This window comes from Sinocyclocheilus rhinocerous, unplaced genomic scaffold (assembly GCF_001515625.1).
Source record: "Sinocyclocheilus rhinocerous isolate Xijiao unplaced genomic scaffold, SAMN03320098_v1.1 scaffold306, whole genome shotgun sequence".
NCBI classification, from domain to species: Eukaryota; Metazoa; Chordata; class Actinopteri; order Cypriniformes; family Cyprinidae; genus Sinocyclocheilus; species Sinocyclocheilus rhinocerous.
Window position 1 is genome coordinate 1,480,027 of NW_015662161.1, and position 18,377 is coordinate 1,498,403.

At 36.4% G+C, this 18,377-nt stretch overlaps 2 protein-coding genes across 6 annotated transcripts in view; one reads left to right on the forward strand and one right to left on the reverse strand.

Annotated features, from left to right (window-relative positions):
• The first annotated feature begins 891 nt into the window (after positions 1–891).
• Positions 892–6,373, forward strand: LOC107727523 (mitochondrial ubiquitin ligase activator of nfkb 1-A-like). Of its 5 annotated transcripts, none has more exons than XM_016537412.1 (5): positions 892–920; positions 2,048–2,169; positions 3,588–3,675; positions 3,752–3,872; positions 5,789–6,373. In XM_016537412.1, the coding sequence occupies exons 2-5, from the start codon at positions 2,053–2,055 to the stop codon at positions 6,273–6,275; spliced, it is 813 nt and encodes a 270-aa protein (XP_016392898.1). In that variant the 5' UTR covers positions 892–920; positions 2,048–2,052; the 3' UTR covers positions 6,276–6,373. The 5 variants fall into 5 exon arrangements, with proteins under 5 accessions (XP_016392898.1, XP_016392899.1, XP_016392895.1 ...); XM_016537413.1 differs by lacking the exon at positions 892–920 and adding an exon at positions 1,301–1,414 and having other exon boundaries at positions 2,046–2,169; XM_016537409.1 differs by lacking the exon at positions 892–920 and adding an exon at positions 1,302–1,414 and having other exon boundaries at positions 2,051–2,169.
• Positions 6,374–6,441: 68 nt separating this feature from the next.
• The window catches only part of LOC107727499 (translation initiation factor eIF-2B subunit epsilon-like), a 17,593-nt gene continuing 5,657 nt past the window's right edge, over positions 6,442–18,377 (reverse strand). Inside the window, exons 5-14 of the mRNA XM_016537371.1 lie at positions 17,929–18,025; positions 16,851–16,996; positions 15,356–15,497; positions 14,829–14,930; positions 13,105–13,212; positions 12,894–12,984; positions 10,453–10,576; positions 8,129–8,254; positions 7,941–8,051; positions 6,442–7,687 (exon numbers count right to left, since the gene is read on the reverse strand). Of these exons, the coding sequence (XP_016392857.1) occupies positions 7,628–7,687; positions 7,941–8,051; positions 8,129–8,254; positions 10,453–10,576; positions 12,894–12,984; positions 13,105–13,212; positions 14,829–14,930; positions 15,356–15,497; positions 16,851–16,996; positions 17,929–18,025 (1,107 nt within the window). The 3' untranslated portion in view covers positions 6,442–7,627. The remainder of the gene's footprint in view (positions 7,688–7,940; positions 8,052–8,128; positions 8,255–10,452; positions 10,577–12,893; positions 12,985–13,104; positions 13,213–14,828; positions 14,931–15,355; positions 15,498–16,850; positions 16,997–17,928; positions 18,026–18,377) is intronic.

Below are 18,377 nucleotides of genomic sequence, written 5' to 3' on the forward strand. Positions count from 1 at the left end.
AGTTACTATTAGCCCCTGAAGTTTGTGCCCAAAAGAGCTCCGTTTTATTCAAATTAAATTTGCATATGCTCGTCTTTATCTAGGTTGGTTTTTGATATATTTAATAAAATAATTAAAATAGATGAATCTATGATCCTTTTTCTGAACTGTAGTTGATAACACGTTAAAGGTCATTCTTGGGAAGTTTCATGTACATAAAGCAAAAATAATGTATTACCCCATCTTTTAAGTTTTTCTGTAAAAAACTTAAAATATTTTATGACTCGTTGACTTCAATCACAAGAAACAAGAAATGTATAAAAACGTCTCATATTAAAAAAATGTTATTTGTAAAATTTAATGTTTTACCCTCCGTGATGTATATATTTTTTTATGTATCCCCCATTTTTGTTTGTGTTCTGTTTGACGTTAAGTATTTCTGTATGTTTGTTTTTGAAAGAGAAATAATAAAGGGAGAAAAAACCCCCGCTCGTCTTGTCTAGCTCTGCGTGAACTGTTTTTTCCGGTTCATGACAGTTAGGGTATGTCGACAAATTCCCATCTCATTTTCTCCTCCAACTTCAAAATCGTCCTAAATCGCTGCAGAAGTACCGACCCAGTGTTTACAAAGTGAACATGCAAAGAAGATCAAATGATCTTTACAAAAAAACGGCAAAACTGCGATGTAGGACGATTTAGAAGTTGGAGGAGAAAATGAGTTGGGAATTTTTAGACCTACCCTAACCGTCATGAACTTCTTCCTCGGCTGGGATCATTTAGAGCCATTTGCAGCTGCATTTAAACCGCATTTTGGAAGTTCAAATTCAGGGGCACCATAGAAGTCCGTTATATGGAGAGAAATCTTGAAATGTTTTGCTCAAAAAACATAATTTCTTTACGACTGAAGAAAGAAAGACATGAACATCTTGGATGACAAGGGGGTGAGTACATTATCTGTACATTTTTGTTCTGGACGTGAACTAACGTTACTCCTTTAAAGTCGGCATGAAATCAAAATTGACTTTATTTACTTTACTGTTGTTTGGCATGTGACCCCTTTCAGCAGTGCGCTTCAAATAAACTTTATACACTGAAAATATAAGTTTTATTTATTAAATACTTAATGAATTTGCTTTACAAAATAACATTAATTCAAAACTAGCGTAACGTTACCTGACGAATCGACGACGTGTGAACTTTTGGTGATTGACTGATTGAACTGACCAATGAAATCCGGGCGGGGGCGGGGTTTGCGCTTCATTGGTTTGGAAACCACGCCTAGTAGGGCATAAGGATGCTCACTTCTTAGTGCAGTTTACCTCTTATCGCCTATCAGTGGAGTGTGTTTTCTTTATCAGAGTCCTCCTGCGGACACACATGCACACTGCAACTCAAGTGTTGGCGGATTGGATGTGTGTACAATAATAAACTTCAGGTGAGAAAGAGGATCCTAATGGTGAGAACCATTCAACTGAGCATATTCTAAAAGCTGCTGTGAATATAATATATAATATAGATGTCGTTAATCAAACTAGTGATCATAGTAATAGTTCTGTATAATATAAAGCCGTGGTTTCCGGATTCATCGTGATCTAAACAGCTCTGACAGGTTTTACTTTCGCTGAGGTTTGTCCGCCTTCAACTGTTGTTTTTGCCTCTTAAGTCGCTATTTGCTCAATAGTTTCAGGACGCTTTGTCATTTAGATATTTTGTTGTATATACATGCTATGGTTGTACTGTATCTGTTCAGAAACGTAAAAACGTGAAGTGAAAACAAAACTAGGTTCTAGTAAACGAAACGGAACTAGCTGGACAAGATGTGGATTTCTTTCCTAGTTTGCTCAACATTTTAAAACAACTATTAACAAACTTTTCACTTAATTGCATGACCACATGATAATATTTTAAGAACCTCGAAAGAGAAAGAGCTTAGCACGTTGATAAACCAATCTGCCAGCCCCATTGCTATTGATTGTGCTGAGACTGGTAGTTAGGGTTTACTATGTTTACTATGTTTTACAACTAAACATTTCAGACAAGCTTTACATGTTTCTCTCTTCCTCCAGAGCAGAAATGAGTGACCATCTCCTCAACCCACTGACCGTCATATGTGCGGGATCCTGCTTCGCCTTCTCTGGCCTGTTTTATAAACTATATTCAGATAAAAGACAAGAAGTACAGAAGCTGAAGGTACAGTAAGGACTTCCACATCACTGCTAGCAAAGAAACTGAACACTGGTTTTTAGAGCAGCCTCAAACCCACAAGTTATAACTCGTATAGTATCATCATTGTGTCTTTAATCAAGACACTGTAGATGCACAAGGTGGATATGTGGGTCATTCCATAATTTAGTGTGCATTTCATGTCCATTGATGATGATTATATATTTTTTCTAATACATTTCTTAAAAAAACATATGTGACCCTGGACCACAAAACCAGTCATAAGGGTCAATTTTTTGAAATTGTGATTTATACATCATCTGAAAGCTGAACAAATAAACTTTAGGATAGGACAATATTTGGCTGAGATACAACTATTTGAAAATCTGGAATCTGAGTGTGCAAAAAAATCTAAATATTGAGAAAATCGCCTTTAAAGTTGTCCAAATGAAGTTCTTAGCAATGCATATTACTAATCAAAAATTAAGTTTTAATATATTTACAGTAGGAAATTTACAAAATATCTTCATGGAACATGATCTTTACTTAATATCCTAATGATTTTTGGCATAAAAGAAAAATCTATAATTTTGACCTGTACAATGTTTTTTTTGGCTATTGCTAAAAACATACCCAAGCGACTTAATAAGACTGGTTTTGTGCTCCAGGGTCACATATTTTATCCAAGAGAATACAGTTTTCAGTTGTCTTTCACTTAAATGAGTTTTTGCAATATCCGCTTTGAGTCTTGAATTCAAAATAATGAATAAAAAAAGTAAAATGCCAAGATTAGAAAATAGATTGAGTTTAAATGGTCAACTAACGAAACATCCCCTGAAAACTAACAAAACCATGTGACCAGCATCATGTGATTTCATTCTCAACACATTATGGTAAACTTCCTCTTCATTTTTCTGTATTGGATCTCTAGTGACCTCTTGTTAAGGAGTATATTAATTGCCCATCAACTATGTTGGGTTCATTGTTACGGTTTGCAATATTTTCATGACTTCAGTTTAAATAAATATTACGATTTGAGGTTAACCTGATCAAGAAAATAACATTTGGTTGGCCAGACAAAACCTGCCATTGAGTCAAAATGGTGAAATTGTTAACTACGTTACCTGTAAACCCATACAGTTGACAAACTCACCAGCAGGAAAAATATCATTTTCGTTGTAAAATCAAAATGTTGTTTAATGGCAACTAGCAGATAAAATATATCAACTGAAACCAACAGATGATTTGCTGAGAAAGCAGTGTTACATGTTTTTCCTGATGTGACATGTATGCTAAAATATAGAATGACTCGTATGAAAGTTTATGTAAGTCACTTTGGATGAAAGGGACATAAATGGATTCAGCTCAATGCCAAATCAGAGCAGTTTTATAAGTGTGCACATCCAAAGAGCTGCTGTGAATTTGACCTTTCCTCCACTTTCCAGGAGATTCCAAACTTTCAAGCAGACCATCACCTGCTCAGGATTCTCAATGCGTCGTCCAACAAGAGACTTCATTATGTTGCTGTAGAAGGTAAATAAAATGCTCAATAGCACCTCGTACTTTGAAAAGTCGTAATTGATGCATCTTTATTGTCCCTCCATTGCAGGATTGGTGCAGGCCATCGGAGAGCCCATTTCCAGCCAGTTCGTTCCACGCCGTCATGGTGTCATCCAAAAGATTACTGTGCACGAGCACTGGAAGTACTGGAACTCTGCTCTGAAAACATGGTAAAAACATGCTTCACTGCAAATCATGTTGCTTGTTTAGACAATAGGATTGTAAAAACATGTCACTGAAGCATATCTTCCTTCCCAATTTATTTTTTGCATTGAAATGTAGTTTTTTTTTTTTTATGATTTTTAAAAAATATGCATGTTATGATATAATTGGAAATAATGCTGCATTTACTTTTGGCCCTCAGCCTTCAGTTAAGTTAGATTTCTAGCCTGTCATAGTAAAATGTTTGGGCACCTCTTCTCTAGAAGGTATAGTTCCTGGCATATAGTTTGTCTTCTCAAGAGTGCATGCCTACTTCTTCAGCGCTGTTGATTCCAGAAGGATTTTGCCTATTTATTTTTCTCATAGGGACTTTAAAAGTCTTTTGTTAAAACTTAATAATCCATGAACCAAACTACAAGGTGAATCACAACACTACCAACATTGATTTGAAGCAAAAAGACAGCGGTACCAGACTTTAAAAAACGGCTTTAGTGAGGGAAAGAACTACAATCCCATGAACCATTGTGAATGACAATCAAATTAAAAATGGAGAAATACAAAACTATCCATATAAAGTTGTTGATTGTATCTATAGAAACTATATATTTCTGACCCTGGAGCACAAAAGCAGTCTTAAGTCGCTGGGGTATATTTGTAGCAATAGCCAAAAATACATTGTATGGGTCAAAATTATCGACTTTTTTTTTATGCCAAAAATCATTAGGATATTAAGTAAAGATACATGTATAAATCTCAATTTCAAGAAATTGACCCTTATGACTGGTTTTGTGCTCCAGGGTCACATTTGAGAAACTATATACTGTAATTTACCAACTTGAGTACGTCATTCGCTGTGCTTCATGTGAGTGGGCGGAGCTAAAGATGTCATTTGGTGCTTGTTGCAATTCTGATTGGTGGAATTTTCTGTGCAGCATCATGGGTAATGTAGTTTTTCACCCCTAATTCGGCTATTAAACACTATTATTTAAAAAATAAGCAACAGATGTAAACAGATGGTTTCAACAAAGCATCGATTAACAACAGAGTTCACATCAGGTCTGTCTTTAAAATTTGATCAGTCATTGTTAAAAATCTATTTTCCTTTAGAGAAACTCTTCTGGAACCTGACTGTTGTGCTTTATACTCATTTTAGCGAGTATTGACCAATCAGCATCCAGCACGAGAGCTACACTAACAGTCTACACTAAGTTTTTGAACAGTTTCTGCTCACCAAGCCTGCATTTATTTGATCCAAAATACAGCAAAAGCATTAATATTGTGAAATATTTTTACAATTTAAAATATATATTTTTTTCCAGGATTCTTTGATGAATAGAAAGATCCAAAGATCAGCATTTATCTGAAATAAAAAGCTTTTGTAACATTATGCTCTATACCATTGAAAAGCTTGGAGTCAGTATAATATATGGGGGGGGGGGGTTATAGAAATGAATACTTTTATTTAGCAAGGATGCTTTAAATTGATCAAAAGTGATGATAAAGACATTTAGAATGTTACAAAAGATTTCCATTTCAGATAAATGCTGTTCTTCTGAACTTTCTATTCATCAAAGAAACCTGAAAAAATTCTACTCAGTTGTTTTCAACATAATAATGGTAATAAATGTTTTTTGAGCAGCAAATCAGCATATTAGAATGATTTCTGAAGGATCGTGTGACTGGAGTAATGATGCTAAAAAAAATAATGAATACTTTGAATAAATGACATTTGAAAATATATTCAAATAGAAAAGTTCTTTTAAATAGTAAAAATATTTCAAAATGTTACTGTGTTTTTGCTGTACTTTGGATCAAATGAATGCAGGCTTGGTGAGCAGAAGAGAAACTCTTACAGTTCAAAAAAACTATTTTGACTGGTAGTGAAAACCAGTTATTATAAAGCATGAAAAAAACATCCACACAGGGTCTCCAAAAAAGTGAACAAGCAGCAGACCACCAACACCGTGCCCTTCAGCTTGGTCCAGCCCGGCGCATACATCAGCGAGGTCTCGGTGCGCGTGGATTCTCCTCTGGAGGCGAGCGGCGATTACCTGGAGCAGGTGCACAAGCGGCTCAGACAAGCCAAAGAGGGGCTGATGGACGCAGTCGTGCGAGAGCTGAGCGGGGAGAAGCCTGTGGCCCTAGAGGAGCGAGAGGAGCTGCTGCATGTGGGATCGGCCCTCACCGCATTCGGGGAGCTGGTTCTGGAGCAGGACAAGATCATGAGGTTACAGCCGCCCAAAGACGGCCGCAGCTACGTCCTGATCCCCGGTGATTACAAGAGCTTCATACAGCGGCGCGAGAACAGCGCTAACATGTGGAAAGGCTTGACTGCGCTGTTCGGAATAACGGGGTTTGCGCTCGTAGCTGGTTTCATCCATGGTGCTGTTAATCAGGATAAAAAGAACTAGCTGACGGAGTCATGATAGTTTTTGAATAAGATAATTAACTTTGAATGCGTCATAAATCATGGGCATGAAAACAGCTATGTATAATTTTATTTTAGAGTTTTGCCAATGAAAATATTTTTCAAGCCTTGTACACTTTAAGGGATCCAAACTGTCTTTATATCTGCGTTTCATTTTTTATGAATCCAAAATAATATCAGCTCCGTTCTGCTTGACTAATTTACCAATATTAAAAGTCATTCATAACTCTTGTGTGTTCATGTCAACTTCAATCACTTTAATTCTGTTGTGCACTTTGTCATCAAGGTTCACAAAAAAAACTAAAATGGTATCTCAAAATGAATATTCCAGACATTCATAACCAAGTAACCTATATAAATCATTTATTATCAAAAGGGTCTGTATGTCATAAATTAAGATGTTTAAGATGAGTGACAGACAAAGGTTTAAAGGGTCGCAATAGGTCTTTCCCTTGCTTTACTTTTATAAGTATGGACATGTTATTTTATATTCATAGAATGTTATTTTTATTGAATCTTATTATTCCTTATCCATAAAATTCAATGTTTGTCCTTCAGAATATCATTTTTGTGTTCCGTAGGAGAAATGCATATTTTGAACATGACGGTAAATTAAAAGTGCTGTATGTAATTCTTTTGACTGTACTAAAGCATAAAATACCATAATATATTTGTAGATATTTAGGAAACGTTAAGTTCTCTGAAAACAATGCTACAGGCAGCTATTCTACTTCGAAATGTGCGTTCCATGTCAGAATGTCTGTTTTTGTTTTGGTCTGTGACTCCGCCCACTGCCAGTTTAACCAATAGTATTTGACACCTAGGGTTGCCAGTTGTAGCCATGGAAGCCTGCAAACAAACTGACTCCGAGATTGCAGATTCTATCCAACATAAAAAGCCTCTGCATCCATTTAATAAGCTCTATGACCAGGGAAATATTAAAAAACAAATAAATCAACTCATCTACAGTGTAAGACTCATCGCCTTCCATTGTCAATTGCGCTCGTTCCTATAGTTCTCAATCTGGTAACCCACGTGAGCGTCATCTGAATTTGGACTGCTGCAGTACCCATTCCAACCACTAGCTTTCAATTTAAATACAGCACCCTTTAAGTAAATTTTCATTTTTGGTTTGAACAATTGAAGCATTACAACCATACAGAAATCAACAAAGAAAAAAAACTGAATAAATATCCATTTCCACACCTTATATAGGTTGCCATTTGTCAGGAATTAAACATTCCACAAACACACCAAGATGTGTTTTGTTTCTGGTTTGTAAAGTGTATAAATGACCGTCCAAAGTGTGCGAGTCACAAACATGTTGGTTTATGTTCATTCGTCTCCTTCTGGAGACTCCTCAGCCTCCTCTAGCCATTGGATGAACTTCAAGAGCTGTAGAAAGACAAGACATAACCACATAGTTAACATAGTCCTCTTTCACCCAGATTTCAGTCCATTCCCAGAAAACTTGTTCTGGTAACTCCTCTGCCGTTGTGTGATTTTGACGAGTCACGCTGCTTTCACAACTTTCCCATGTTCTGTGCTTTCATCAACACACATCACTGACAGCCCCGTAAAGACAGCTTGTAATTTGACAGCAATGATCAGAATTAAAAATCTAGTGTAAAAGTTAAAAGAATCGCACCCCTTGATTCCTGCGGAGCTGTTGGCTCTTGTCTGTGGTGGAGCTCTGTCTGAACCAGCTCATGATGCCTTCCTCCTCCAAGATCTCCAGCTGGTACATACTCATCAGCACCTGAAGTGCACACACATCACGTACAATCAGCAAGGGAACGTGTGCTATGGTTCACTGCAGAAAAAGAGACGGCTCACTTTGACCAAAGCTGCCCAATGAGTTTCACGTTCAAGGAAAACCTCCTCCATGGAAGCAAGACAGTCCAGTTGGTCTTGAGGTCTCTTCACATAGTTCTTGAAGACTGGCGCCCACTTCTTCAACAACTGTGAGGAAAAATACAGGGACTGTTATCAGTATCTTCTGCTGTAGTCAAATACTCAAGTCTGCTTTATTTCTATAGCGCTTTTATATAATACAGACTGTCAAAGCAGCTTCAAATAGCAGCATCAGTTATCCACCTAATTTTTCCCGTAAATGTGTAAATTAGTCAATTAAAAAAAAAACTGCACATTTTAGATGTACTGTACAAATTCTCTGAAACGCCTTTGGAGACGGCTTATGGTAGAGAAATGAACATTCAATAACGAACATTCAATGAACATTCAATAATCATGCCGTCTAATCAGCATCTTGATATGCCACACCTGTGAGGTGGATGGATTATCTCGGCAAAGGAGAAGTGCTCACTAACACAGATTTAGACCGATTTGTGAACAATATTTGAGAGAAATAGGCCTTTTGTGTACATAGAAAAAGTCTTAGATCTTTGAGTTCAGCTCATGAAAAATGGGGGCAAAAACAAGTGTTGCGTTTATAATTTTGTTCAGTGTATTATCCTAATTATGAACACACTGGTTTGTAGTGCAAACAGTTTTATGTTCGCTGCACTTTGTTATTGTTCACATTATTTCCCTACAGCGGCTAATGAACCGCAAGTCTCACACATTGACAGAAAAAAGGCCTACTTCCTCAGAGAAAAATAAGGTGGAGGGAATCTCTACTATGAAGGCAGTTCAGATTCCAAAAACAGTTCAAATACTGAAAACTAAATGTACAGGTGAAGCATCTGACTTAAGGCGGGCGTACACGGTGCGATTCTGAAGGTCGGAACGTCGTGAGCTCTGGCACATGTCACGATTGAGTTTATCCGAAAATCGTACAGAGGCAGTCCCACACGACACGAATTTACTACGATTTTACCAACTCTGACGTAAGCATTACGTTTCGCGCCATTCATAAAAATATGGATTCTAAGGACGAAATAGTTTTCTTTGTGGCAGGCGACGAAGACAAAGGCCATGGCAAAGAGAATGGCTGAAAAGCAGAGAAAAGCATGGACTTTCTGTTCTTCATAAAGAACTCGAGGGAGTAGGCCATTTCTGAATTTCTGCTCGTTTTGCCGGAAATACAACAGGCATATTCATTCATGAAGCTGAACGGCAAATTTGGCACATTCGGAATAACAAATAAAAATAGAACTGTATAATTAAACAAATTATTATAGACTATATTGGTTTTTGTCATCTTCTGATTGGTCAACTTCAGATGGATCGCCAAATCGTCTCGTTCAACCGCACATACGCCACGAATTTAAACCGACAGCATCCGATTTTTTTTTACATGTTTGAAAATTATCGGGAGGACGGGAGGTGCTCGTAACGTCTCGGATCGGCCCGTAATTCTTCTCACACGGTACGAGCCGCTACCATGCGAACATCTGCGATTTTCTCCCGAGAGAAAAAAATCGCCTGCGAGCTCGTACGACAGCAAAAATCGCACCGTGTACGCCCGCCTTAAGAATGATACATATCCAGAAATTCAAGTTTTCTGTTAGTATGATGGATTTCTGATGGAGTTCACTGATTGAAATCATTGCAGATCAGGCTTAGGGCAAAAAAGGCCACCAAAATGAACAAAAATGCCCCCAAATTCAAGATAAAGTGGCAAAAATGCCTCTGTACAACGAAACTAAATTGAATATGACGGTCACAATTAAAGTGAGTAATGAAAATGATGGTGGCATTACATTTAGATCTGCTCATGCTGCAAAGATTTATTTTTTACACAGCATTGAGCATCACAACCAATCACACATGCTTCTGTTGCACGTATGAATGCAATTATTACAATATCAAGAGCCAATGATAATGGCTGAAATGATTATCAGAAGACTTTTGCACAAGAATGGCACTTTTTATTCTTTAAGTGTTAAAGGGATAGTTCACCCAAAATGAAAATTGTCATCATTTATTCACCCTCAAGCTGTTCCAAACCTGTATGAGTTTCTTTCTTCTGTTGAGCACAAAAGAAGATATTCTGGAAAACGTTGGTAACCAAACGCTGGTCCCCATTGACTTCCATGGAAGGGAAAATGAAACTTATAGAAGTCAATAGGGACCAGCAACTGTTTGGATATCAGCATTCTTCAATATACCTTATTTTATGTTCATAAAATACAATCCTGAAAAAAGTTGGGAGATGTTTTGCTTTAACCCTGGACATGTCAAGCAGTCACACTCACAGGCAGCAGGTGCGATGAATACTGAGCTGTGCTTTTCTGAGCCCCCTGCTGGTGGAAAGGAAACTCAAGCAAAACTCGAATCAAGATCTGCATAACCTCCTTCAGAGAAATGTTGTAGGCGTACCTGAGAAGAGACAATGACATTTACCTTATCATACAAGTAGTATGACTTTTGTGTAGCCATAAACATTTTGTGTGAGGAACAGATAGAAAAAAGCCTCCATTTACTTAAAGTCTTCAAACTCTCAAATCTCATTCTTAATTTTTCAGAATCAAATCAGGACACTGACACGTAGCAAAAGCAATGTCATTTGGCCGCGCCACAAGGATATGTTTTCTACGCTTTGATTTGAACGAAAACAGCGTATCCTTGTGGCGCGGCTGACACAGAACAACATACGCTATTTGCGTCCAGCTGATACTCTCCAAAATGGCGCTACGTTGACGAATTGTTGAATAAAGTCGTTATTTTTGTTTTCTTCACGTACAAAAAGTATTCTCGTCGCTTCATAACGCTACGGTTGAACCACTGATGGCAGATGGACTATTCTGACGATGCTTTTCAGACTTTTCTGGACCTTGACAGTGTAATTTACTTGGCAGTCAATGGGACAGTCACAAGCCTCCCGGTTTTCATCCAAAATATCTTAAATTGTGTTCCGAAGACGAACAAAGCTTTTACGGGTTTGGAACGACATGGGGATAAGTGATTAATGACAAAATTTTCATTTTGGGGTGGAGTATCCCTTTCAATGGGACAGTCCCAAGCCTCCCGGTTTTCTTACAAAATATCTTAAATTGTGTTCCGAAGACGAACGAAGCTTTTATGGGTTTGGAACGACATGGGGGTAAGTGATTAATGACAATTTTCATTTTGGGGTGGAGTATCCCTTTAATGTCACATTCTCCATTAAAAACCTTCAAAATGATGTATGCTTTATTGGAATAGGACGAAAAATGACCGAGCTACACCCGTTAGAAGTCGACAGAGTCAGCAAACTCAATTCTGAGAAAAATCGAGTTTAAGTTTTCTGAAGGTTCCAGAGCAAAATCACCAAGCAACATTGCATCTTTTCCTCCAAATACAAATCTTTGTTAAGAACATATGAAAAAAGCAGTGGAACAAATAAGAAAGAAACAAATAATGCATTCACTTTTTCATTTTACATCTAAACATATGCATGCAAGTAAGAAAAACAAAGAATCAAATGTCCCTTTAGTGTGTTCATTACAAATAAATTGATTATTAAAACTACAAAAGCAGTCCAATGAAGAACGAGTGATTCCTTCTTTTATTGTTTGATTAACACAGACAGACGGCCTATATATTAAGCCTTACTGTAATGCACGAATCTAATATAGTGTTACACATCAGATGTTTTCCCCAACAGTTCCCCAAACGTGCACTTAAGACATAACAGATTATGTTTGTGTGAATACTTAAATACTGTAATTATGTGTATATGTGTACATTTATCAGGATCGCACAACTGGTGAAAGTGTCATCCGAAGCGCACGCATAAAAGACAGTCAGCGCAAGAAGCGAGCGGAGAAAAGGTACTCCCCTCAGAAAACACACAAATAAAGATCATTTTAGATGTTTAATTACTATTTGGAGCATTGGGATCGCTAGACGAGGGCTTAATGAACTCATTTTTGTTAAAACCTCAAAATCGACTAAAATTGACATTTTTCACTTTTTTTTTTGCCTGTAGCTCAAAATTAGCCTGTGCGCATTCACACTCATTTTGCCAGCACAGGTCACATATATGACTTTTATACTGTTTATTTTTCGTAGCTTGACAGCTGAGGTCACTTTGAACTGTTATTGGACAAGAGCTCTGTGAACATTTTGCAAAGCATCTCATGTTATGTGTCAGAGAAAAAGCAGCATATGGATTTGCAACAAGAGGCAATTAATCTCTTAATTTTCAGGTGAACCATTCTATTAACTGGAATGTTTAAATAAATCCAAAGGTCTATCATGAATCTCTAGATGGCGCAATCCGATAGGTTCTAACTCAATTTGACATAATGACATCACATGGTGCAGCTGATTGGTTCTTTTAGTATCAGCAGCCAATGAGCTCGCTGCACAACATCCAAATACTCGGCTAGTGTTTGCTGTAGCAGCGCACTTCAAAAACCCTCCACCTCCCCCAGCTCCACCTGTATAGATCTGCTATGGAGTGATTTCATGTATGTTATATATGGGGGTTATTTCACATATGTTATATGTGCAGCAGCAGTATTTCTTACATGCTCAGAGCAGTATGTTGTGGATGTATTGGCAGTAGCAAGTCTTGGTACTTGCTCTGCAGCAGCAGCAGTGTAGCAGATCTATTCCGCCAAGACCAAACACATTAACACTGCCACATACATTACCATGCTAAACCCTCAGAGAGTTGTCATGACAGAACTGGAACTGTGTATGTACTTACTTGAGCGAGTTGATCTCAAGTACCAGATTGTCACAGCTTATGTTCTCATCCAGCCCTCTCTGTAACGTACCATGAACCTCATTCTGAAACACTGAGGGGAAAGAACAGTTAGTATGAAACTGGGAGATCTGAGTGATGTTAGAAAGGATGAATAGAGCTCTGATAAATATTTATGTAAGATATATGGTTGCAACTCTTTTACACTTCTCACCTTTGACATCATCCAGTTCAGGTGATGCAGGGTGGCTTCCCAGGTCATGTGACCCCTCACTGACCTCACTTTCACTGTCACTCTCTGGGTCGGGATTCAACGCTAGGCCTGGAAACATGATATCATCATCAATGCTTGTTTATTTAACTTCATCTCATTAAAAAAACCTGTATACACCTGTCCCATTCCCAGGTCAGTTTTGATCCGGTGAAACTTGAGCGTATAGACCTTATGTAGCCCCGCCCCTTCTCAGCGCTGCGCTCGTTGTCTTCTGTTTTCCTTTTGTAGTTCACGAATTTATGAATGAACCGCTCGTTTTACAATCTTCCCGGTCTACTGACATTTATGACATCCGCCTCGAACATTACATTGCTCATGATAACTGTCGTTAACTTCAAAATATGTAAATCCACTTCTTCACCAGCTAATTACTGAGATTTTTTTTTTTTTTCTGGAAACATGATATCATCATCAATGCTTGTTTATTTAACTTCATCTCATTAAAAAAACCTGTATACACCTGTCCCATTCCCAGGTCAGTTTTGATCCGGTGAAACTTGAGCGTATAGACCTTATGTAGCCCCGCCCCTTTTCAGCGCTGCGCTCGTTGTCTTCTGTTTTCCTTTTGTAGTTCACGAATTTATCAATGAACCGCTCGTTTTACAATCTTCCCGGTCTACTGACATTTATGACATCCGCCTCGAACATTACATTGCTCATGATAACTGTCGTTAACTTCAAAATATGTAAATCCACTTCTTCACCAGCTAATTACTGAGATTTTTTTTTTTTTTTCAGTATTCATGAAACACTTTATTTCAATGACTTATGAAATTTCTAAGAACATATAAACTGATAATTATCTGTATTAACTCAAAAACATAAAAACAATATAATAAATTCATCAAAACAAAACATATTCATTTTACTTGCATAAACTATCACTTTCAGCCTGAACCTGCAATGTTTCATCAATAGGTGCAAGCAGAATGAAATGTGGACCCCTTTGGGCTGTAGTTCATTCGTACATATTACATCTTTTGTCTGTTTATAGTGTCTTTGTGCATGCACAGTCAAATTTACAAGAAATTAAATCATACAATTGCATGTGTATAAATGTATTTTACATAACTAAAATGAGACCAATTTAACTGATAGATGTAAAACAACAACAACAACAACAAAATCTGCATAACTTCACATGTAAAGCCACAGTTCACTTCCAGGTCAAAACTGACCTGAATGCAAAAGGTGTAACAATTTAAATGGTTATATCTCCTAAAAACGTATTTTAAAAAATCTAAATAAATAAACAAATGATGTGTATTTTTTGATAGCCTTAATTCTTATGCAAAGTTTTTTCCCGTACTAAAAACCATGGATTTATTTATTTATTTTTTGACATTTATATGCAGCATTCTGGGTCAAAACTACAACAGGAGGGTTAAATTCATTATGTCGTCTGACACTTTCCAAAGACTTCTGAAGTCACTAAATAGCTTTGTGTGAGGAACTGACTGAACTTTAAGTCGCTATGTTAACTGCATTTATAGTATAGAGTCAGTTTAAATCAATTGGTTGCGAGTTGTGAACAAATTTATAGATCAGACCAGTATAGCAACTCTTTAAAATCCTTTGTGAAGAAAAAAGTGCTCCAAGTTTGGAACAAGGGTGAATAAATGAGGACAATATTTTGAGTATAACTTGAATCGAAGACATCTCACCCCAAATGCATTCAGCAAGCTCATCTTCCTCTGTGTCATCAAGACTGCTGGTCTTCCATCTGTATCCTTTACCCTCTGAACCAACCTCTGCTGGGTTAAACACTGACAAAACGATAAAAAAAAACTAAAATGACACTTTGCCCATGCATGTGAATGACATCCAAAATGTTCAGTTTTTAGAGGAGGTAATGTTCATCGTCATCTTTTTTCTATCAGGAATATAAGATCAATTTATTTTAATGCATGCTTGTTACACAAGTACGTACTAAGTAATGTTAAGTTACATGTACTTACTATAGATTTAGTATTACTTGCTTGTAATTATCCATACTTTACTGCTACTACTTTATATATCATGTGACAAGGACACATTTAAATAGTGTTTCAGATTTTCAACCCACAAATTACGATCAAGTCAGTGACCATCAGCATTTAAATCAATGTCAGTGTGAACGGCACAATCACAGAGCATTGTACAGAATGTGTACTTCGTTATGTCCACATAAGAAAATAAGATGAGCATGAACCTTTCTGTTTGGTTTTGTCTTTACTGTGGCCAACATCGTCATCGCTCAAGAACTCATCCTCATCTTCATCATCCTCTTCATCTGGATGGTGCATGGACAGAACTGTGCCTTCCTGAAGAGTAATATCTGGACCCACCACAACCTGCAGATCAACATTTCTTTAGAAAACAAGGAAACTAGCCAGCGATTTGGACACACAGTGAAGAATATTTAATGTAAAATAAACTTGTGTCTCATTAAGCCTCTATTTTGATCATCAACAATTTAGGGACTAAATAATCATTTAAATAAGTCTGGACACCTTTAAGTTTATTTAGCTTTCCTATATTTAATATATACATTTTAAAATATATTGTATATTTAGTTTATATATTATATAAAATATAGAATCACATTTGTTTTAAATTCTGAATAGACAACAAATCAAAGTAATTTACTAGAGGTTCTGAGAAAATGTTAATTGCTTTTTATAAAATTGTTTGAATCAGTGTTTTTGAACATATATTGTATATTTAGTTTATATATTATATAAAATATAGAATCCTATTTTTTTAAAATTCTGAATAGACAACAAATCAAAGTAATTTACTAGAGGTTCTGAGAAAATGTTAATTGCTTTTTATAAAATTGGTTTGAGTGAAAGATTCAGTGACTCACTCATAAAAGACTTCACTTGCTTCATCAGTGGATGAATCAGTGTTTTTGAACAAATCTCTTAAAAGAATGATTGAAATACATTTTTTTAACAGTCACTCGTAATTGATGTGATCTTTATCTGAAGCGTCAAGTTACTTTGATTTGATTTTAACTGTTCTTGTCTATAATTTGAGGCTGTGCTGTGGCGTCTTACGTTGTAGGCGTTTTTTTGAATGAATCTCTTGAATGAATGATTCAATGACTCACTCATTGACTTCACTTGCTTCATTACTGGATGAATCAGTTTTTTTTTTTTGAATGAATCTCTTGAATTAATGATTCAACGACTCACTCATTGACTTCACTTGTTTCATTACTGGATGAATCAGTTTTTTTGAATGAATCTCTTGAATGAATGATTCAGTGACTCACTCATTGACTTTACTTGCTTCATTACTGGATGAATCAGTGTTTTTTTTTTTAATGAATCTCTTGAATGAATGATTCAATGACTCACTCATTGACTTCACTTGCTTCATTACTGTTTGAATCAGTGTTTTTGAACATATATTGTATATTTAGTTTATATATTATATAAAATATAGAATCCTATTTTTCTACAATTTGAGTGAAAGATTCAGTGACTCACTCATAAAAGACTTCACTTGCTTCACTTGCTTCAGAATCAGTGTTTTTGAACAAATCTCTTAAAAGAATGATTGAAATACATTTTTTTAACAGTTTTAACAGTCTAACAGTCACTCGTAATTGATGTGATCTTTATCTGAAGCGTCAAGTTACTTTGATTTGATTTTAACTGTTCTTGTCTATAATTTGAGGCTGTGCTGTGGCGTCTTACGTTGTAGGCGAGCACACACTGCTCATTCAAAACGACTCTGTGTTTCACCTCCACATTATCACAGATAACCGACTGCTTGACCTTCACATCATTGGCTATGTGGACTCTGTTCCATATGTAAGCTCTATCCAGAGTAACACTGTCTCCTAAGTAGACAAAACAGCAGTTAGCAGGATGAGCAGGATGTAGATTTTAACACTGTTACATGGTATTTTACACATAAAAAATGATAACTGAACTGAGTTTTCTGAGTTTTAGATTGTGTGATTACACAAAAAATATACGAGAGTAGGCCTGGGCAAAATGGCTAAAAACATAATTTTTCGCCTTTATTTTAACACAATATCGATAATAATCATGACATTCATTTACCATAATGGAGAAGGAAATGCTTTCCATGTTTGTTAGACTTTGAGAATGGATGTAAACAATACAAAAACATTGTTTGTTCACAAATAAACTCCACAGAGTAGCTACCTTTTAATTTAGGGCCCCATGAAATCCATTGTGAATTAATAAAACTTTAAACAGTTTAATCAATCTTTTAAAAAAAATTTATCAAATGAAATTTAATTTACAACCAAACATTGAATTTTTATTTTTTTGTCAATTAAGATGCTACACAACTGTATAAATTAATGGGGGAAAAAACTTGGTTGTATGATATTTCTTAAAAAAATATAATATTATTATTATTACTTTGAGAATTACGTTTTAGTAGACAGTAGTATTATATTTCTGTCATAATTTCTTCAAGTTAAAACAAACTTTTATTTTTGACGGATTGTTCTCATATATTGACAGGCAGACAAAGAAAACACTGTGAAATCGTGGCATAGACGAAACCATGCCATTCATACATAGACATGCAGACATATTTGCCACATTCACTGACTGGCTGTTGTCACATTTATTTCTGCTGTGTGATCTGTTATTAAATTAATCCATAGTGTGCGGGCACCACGTTGATACCACTGGTCTAGGCCCAGGGATGCTAACTTCCGGAAGGAAGGAAAAAGGAAAATCCAGTTCCTGATAAAGGGATTAAATGTACTGATGAAATTTAATTCCTTTCTACCTGACAAGGGGAAAACAAAGGCAGAGGACAGAATGCTGTCCGAGCGACGAATCCTGTGCTGCTGCTGCGCTAGAAGAATCTGCGAGGGTTCATCACACTGCGTGTGATAAGTGATGGTGATAGCAGAGAGTAAAGAGATTCGATCAGTCAGTAAATCAGTTAGTATTATCAAAAACAATAAAGCAGTATTTTTCCTCAAACCTGAGTTGAGGTGCTGATTATAATGGTTGTTTTCCAAGAGGTGTCGTATCGCTTGCCATTTCCAGTTACGTTAGTTGGCCTGATATTCGGTTGTGGCGCTAGTTCCAGACAGCCCGTCAGCTGACGCCGGTGAGCGGGCGGGCACAAACAGGGACATACAAAAACATTTCTGAAATTCAACTTTTTACTCAAATTGTTATGCTCATAATATAATTTATATATATATATATATAAAATTTAGATATATA

Coding starts and splice junctions, on each gene's coding strand:
- LOC107727523 (XM_016537412.1), top strand. CDS start 2,053: ATGAGTGACCATCTCCTCAACCCACTGACCGTCATATGTGCGGGATCC. Junction 2,170..3,587: donor AAGAAGTACAGAAGCTGAAG/GTACAGTAAGGA, acceptor TCCACTTTCCAG/GAGATTCCAAACTTTCAAGC. Junction 3,873..5,788: donor AACTCTGCTCTGAAAACATG/GTAAAAACATGC, acceptor ACATCCACACAG/GGTCTCCAAAAAAGTGAACA.